At 40.0% G+C, this 6,000-nt stretch overlaps 1 protein-coding gene across 1 annotated transcript in view; it reads left to right on the top strand.

The window, feature by feature from the left end:
- The first annotated feature begins 1,610 nt into the window (after positions 1-1,610).
- Positions 1,611-6,000, top strand: part of LOC108596695 — a 50,974-nt gene continuing 46,584 nt past the window's right edge. The window contains 1 exon segment of the mRNA XM_017982717.2: positions 1,611-2,703. Coding sequence (XP_017838206.2) covers positions 2,635-2,703 — 69 coding nt within the window. The 5' untranslated portion in view covers positions 1,611-2,634.

Genomic DNA, 6,000 nt, shown 5'->3' with positions numbered 1-6,000 from the left:
ACATGTAATGCGCGCGCATTATCTGCGCTCTTATCTGCATTGAGGTCTCCGGCTCTGCCAAGTGGTCACTTCGTGCCATAAACACGAGCGCGGACACTCACCCACACACACACACACACACAGTCAGTCGCCATTCAATTCCATTCGTCGAGGTGCTAAATACGCAGTGGGTGTTGCTACTGTTTTCAGCTGCTGCTGCTGCCGCTGCCGCCGCTGCTGCTTTCGCCTCGGCTCCCCCATAACGACATAATAATAATAAGCGCTGCCGATTTACTCTTTCATCCCAGGCACAGGCACTGGCGCGCGTATATAAAATATATATTTCTATCTCGCTTGCACGCGCAGTCGTTACGGCTGGCTGCTTAGCCGTCGCTATACGCTTTACACTCGTGGCTCACGCCCACGCCCACTCTGCGCTCAGCAGCTCACTCTATATACATGCATGCATGTGTGTATGTGTGTGTGTTATAATTCCACCCGAATTTACGGCAAATCCATTGAATTTCGCTACAGCGCGCACAAAAAAGTAAAAGAAACGCGCAGCCGAGCCAGCACTCATTGGACGGGGGGCCATTGGGGGTGTTGAGCATGTTTGTCGACGAGCCTGTCCCGAGGCCCGAGACAAGTGCAATTTTCTGCGCCGGAACAGGTTTTACCTTTACCCCAGTTGCTGCTGTCAGCTCTCGCTCTCGCAAAATTGCGCGCTCGCTCTCTCTCTCTCTCTGTCAGTCTCTCGCTAACTCTCGCCAGTTTTCAGTGTGTGCGTGTTTTGTTTTGGTCACACACACACCACACAAACACAATCGAGCATTGTTCTCTCTGCAATTGTGAAAAAGTAGTAGTCTACTACTATTTGGGGCATTTCACAAATGCCAATTGGCCATGATCATCAATAAGAATTTATGCAGCTAAAAAAATATTTAAATAAATTTTTAGGCACTTAATTTATATTTTAATAGTTAGAAATTTTATTTCATTAATTAAATTTATTCTGTTCAAATTAAGAAACATTTTGCTGAACGGAGTTAAGAAGATAATTATTTAAACTAAAATATATAAGAATCTATTTATTTATGTGTAAATTCTAAAATAATAAATATAAAATTATAATTAAGTAAATACAAGTTAATCATATAAATAATATATATAAAATCTACTTATACTATTTTTAATGCATTTAGTACAATATAAAATATATTATATTTATAATTACAATAAATAATTAAGTTAATATACAAATAAAATATATAAGAAGTTCTGCTGCATTTAAATGTATTTTATGCTATTTTTAAATCATGTTAAATTATCATACGATTGCATATATTATTATAATAATAATGCCAATTGACATTTCATATTCATATCTTGAACATATTTTGTTGAATGACTTGTATATTTGCTACTACTATTTGCAGGTGCTGCTAGCTGAGCGAGAGAGCGCTGCCGCACTTCAAAATGTGAGAGAGCGACACACGCATACAAATGCCAAACGGCAAAAGCGGGCAAATGAACAAAGACAAGAGACGAATGGCTGCGAATGCACGAATGCCGGCCGGGGCGGGTCGGGCCGAGTGCGAAAGAATTTGTCAGTTGTGCGACAACTTGTGCTGTGGAAGGATGTCTTGACGCGCGTCCGTTCTGAATTTGGTCTGGCAGCAGTAGCAACTACGACTACGACTAACCAGAAGCAGAGCCGCAGCAGCAGCAGTGAAAGAGGCGCAACCGAGTGTTGTTATTATTAATAGATCTATTGGACAATCAGCATAATAGGCTAGCCAGTCGCAGCTCTAGACATTGAGACGTTAAATAGTATATATGGCCATGCCCAAACAATAAAAGAGAAAACAAATCGAAGACAAGCGCAAGCGAGTAAACAAAGAGTGACAACGCTTATCACAAAACAAAACTAACACGCAACTAACAAGAAGAAGAACAAGAAATCAGTGCTTGCACACTCAGCTGACAGTCAATCAGAGTATCGGCGTATATCTCTAACAATTCTTCAATAACGATAATAAACGCGCAACGTCAGTCGTAATTGGTAGCTTGAGTGGAGCTGTCGCGTTCAATCTAGCGAGGATCTCTCAAATCTTTGGACGCTGTTCGCTTATCGCCGTCGCTTGGCTTGACTTTTTGACACGCTTCATAGTCCTTGGGCTTGCTAGCGTCTAAAAAGGAGCTGCCCAACTGATATGCACTGATATTTTTTATGGCGTGCCCGTGCCGCCTGTGCTAATGATGTCGCGTCGAAGACTGGAACAGCAAGCGGCAGCAGCAGCATCATCGTCATCAACATCGAATCCGTTCCGCCTTCAAAGCTAAACGTGTGTGTGTGTGTACGTGTGTGTGTGTGTGCATTTGTTAGTGTGTGTTGTTGTGTCTAATTTGCGTCTCCGTCGTGGCCATAAACTGTGAGCAACGCCTATGCCAAGTGGCGCACTCTATAATCGAAATTAAAGCGTGCTTTAGTCTTATCGCTAACTTGCATATATAAAATAATTGGCAACGTTGCCAATTACAAACCAACCAAGACCAATTAACACGCATTCTACGCATATATATATATATATATAAATAAGCAACAAAGCAGTAGCAATCAAACTTTAAATATATTAAAACAAACGATCGTACTACATGATGGACTTTCAAAGCGCCATGGAAACCTTTGCCGAAGCCTGGGTGGCAGCCAATGCCGGACAGCAGGTGAGTCCTCCATACAAACCGAACTGATCCTTGACTTGACTTGTCGATTTTAGCGACGGCTCGTCACGGCTTTTAGTCTAGACTTTGTAGCAGAACCAGCGAGTTATAGCTACGGATCAGCCGTGAAGTATTTCAAGGGGGTGATGCATGTTGCATTAGTCAGCGCCCTAGTCAAGTTTAAAAAACTAAGCAAATAAATAGCAGTTAAGTTTTCAAGTGCCCACACTTGTTACAATATATAGCTAGAGCCAAATTCCAAGCAGTTTTAAACAAAGCGCATTCATTTATAAGTTTAAATCGTTTTAACTGCTATAGTAATATTAATGTTAACAAGACGTAGCTTAGCCCAAATGCTACTGTTTATAATTTTAGCTCTATAATTTTTATATGTTAACAAGACTTAGCTATTGCCAAATGTTCAACTGTTTTTAATTTTAAACAAAGCGCATTCACTTATAGTTAAACACGTTTTAACTGCGATAAGGCGCTAATATTTGCGTAGTATGATTTTGCGCTCTTTATGCAGATTATGAGATAATCCTTATCGGTGTTGCTTCCCAATGTTTTGTTGTGTGCCGAGATTGGAGCTAAAGCGATAAGCGGCAGTAAACATTGTCTGTTGGCTTTTTGCTATTTACAGCGCATTTTGGTTAATTGCATGACACACCTTGAACCGCTCGCACTCCCACTGCTTGCCACGCCTTTCACTCTGCCAATATATCCAAGTTAAAGTAAATGCTTTTAGCTATAACGCAGATAAGATAATCCCCACAGTGTTGCCTTTTTGTCGCCTCATTGCTAATTTGGGGGCATAAGTTAAATGACGCCAGCCCACACACCCAGCCCTAACCCTTTAGCCCGCTTAACCACATGCGCTGGCAGCTTTGGCGGCTTAGATATGGCCACGATAGCTGCGCGATAACTATACAGCATGTAACTGTATGTAATTGTTATTATTTATGTGTGCCTGTGTGTGTGTGTGTGTGCGTCAGCGTATTTATTTTTTATCGTGCTTGGCCGCCAGTTAAATTCCGAGTTCGACAACGCTCCGTCAGGCTGTCATTGATATCGCAATTAATCCAAATAAGTGCGATAAAATTGATTATGAACATGCTGGCGTGATTAGTGCAACGCACATTGTGCGGATCACACACACACACACACACACACACACACACAGACATGTACATGTGTCCATGGCGCGTTTATTAGCAGGCATAATTGATTATGTTGTGTGTGTGTAATTATTATTTATCTGTTTGAGTTTATGTCAGCACAAACAAATCTCACTCTTCACACACACACACACGCACACACACGCACTCATGTGTGTGCGTCAAACGAATTTACAATTGCGACCTCATTGATTTCTTGTTTGTCTACAAGTTTGGAAAAACCAAAATACTTTGTTATATTAAATAAATCAACGTATTAACTGTAGGTTATGTTGTCAATATCACATACACACACGCACACCTTTGCAGACTTATCGGTATTGTCTTCTTGCCTAAATCATGTCTCTACGTAAAGCGCGACAAGAATTCGTTTATACTTTTTTTTTCGTTTTTTTTTTGACAGTTTTATGTGTCGCTTAGTGAATAGCGCATGGGATTAAGATAAGACTAAGTTGGGTGCCTACATATGGGCAGATAATAAAGCTTTTGGGTATTTGGGTCTTTGCAGCTGTATGGGTTACGTTTATATATATATATTTATAATTTGTGACGCTTTATAAATAACTTAAAGTAGTTTGATTTTGATTTGGTTGCTTATTATTTATATAGTTTTATTTTTAAGCATATTACAACGTTGCCCGCTAATTATAAAGCATTTAGTTTTGTTTTATTGTTGTGATAATTTCTTTGGCGATATCGAATTGTTAACAAAACAAAACAACGCAGAGACAATGAGACAACAGATAATGAAATGCGTGCCGCTTTGTAGTTATATCACCTGCTTTATAGATAGCAAACACACACACACACACACATGCACACATAATAAATTTTATACAGATTAGCTATATATATGGCCAGCACTTGCTCCTTAAGCTTCCTGCTTAGAGTTCAATTCATTTCCGTATTGAAATTGTAGCAATCAATAAAGCCAAAGCGCAACGAATCAAAATTTAAAACTTGCATGAATGTATGAATGAACTCAACGATGTGTGTGCGTGTGTGTGTGTTTGTTAAATTCCAGTAGTCAAATGTTCATTAAATGTTGCTCATAAATGTCTAAACTGTTTGTCATCTAACCTACACACAGCCGCTAGCTCAAGTCGTAGCTGCATTGTTAGCCCAGTTGCTTTCTTTTCTTGGCTCTAACACCTCTTTGACTCGATTTCCAAATGGGCTTAGTTATGCTTGTGTGTGTGTGTTGCCTTTACAAAGTTATTTTAGCCGCTTTTGCTTTTCTTTTGATTGTAACATATTTTTAGCATTTCATTCTACGCTTTCACACCAAACAGTTCTCAATGCGGTTCTGTTCAACGTGGCGATTATGTTTGTATCTGTATCTGTAGCTGTAGCTTGTGTATGCGATTTAAAAAAAATATTTATTAATTATTCAAAGCCGATTGGATTATAATAATTTATAATCATTATTACCATAAGTAGCTCGCTCGCATCTCTGGCAACTGAACCTGAAACTGGGCAGGGCATTTTTTTTTCGTAACTGCGCCGCAGCCGCAGTCGCAGCCTTAACCCATGTTTGGCATTTTAGTTAGCGTTTTGCGCTACTACTCACACTCTTTAAGTTAATTACAGCTTGTCAACGTGTCTGTAAGTTTGTCAGCATTGTCAGCCGGCTCAAATGAAATGGCTTTAAATCAATTTCGTGGCATGTTGTTCTTTGATTCTCTATTGCTGTTGGCCCAGGTAGCACATTTCAAAAAGCGCCGCCACGTGATAATCAAACACAATTTTGTGTGTGTATGTGTGTGTGTGGTGTGTGTGTTGTGTGTGTGTTGTGTGTTGTGTTTTCTTTTCTATTCTGTTGAAGGTGCTGGCAACACTTTTATGCTACTCTGCTCTGCTATTTTGGCGTATCGTAAAACAATTTCTGTTTGGCAGCTAATGACACATTGATAAAAAACGATTTGTAAGACATTGCGATAAGTGCGGTTCAGGCTTTGTAGCTTAAGCAGTTGTCTGGCGGGAAATGAATACGCGCGTGTACTTGCTACGAAATTCGCCGGAATTTTTAACTAGGCTACGACTCATAGGTGAGCTTCAGCAGTTACCAACCAGCTTGGTTTACCCCACCACTCATACGAAACATTGTGGAAATTAACATGTA

Source organism: Drosophila busckii, chromosome 2R (assembly GCF_011750605.1).
Source record: "Drosophila busckii strain San Diego stock center, stock number 13000-0081.31 chromosome 2R, ASM1175060v1, whole genome shotgun sequence".
Lineage (NCBI taxonomy): Eukaryota > Metazoa > Arthropoda > Insecta > Diptera > Drosophilidae > Drosophila > Drosophila busckii.
The sequence above is the reverse complement of the archived record's forward strand: the minus strand, read 5'-3'. Positions and strand labels throughout refer to the sequence as shown.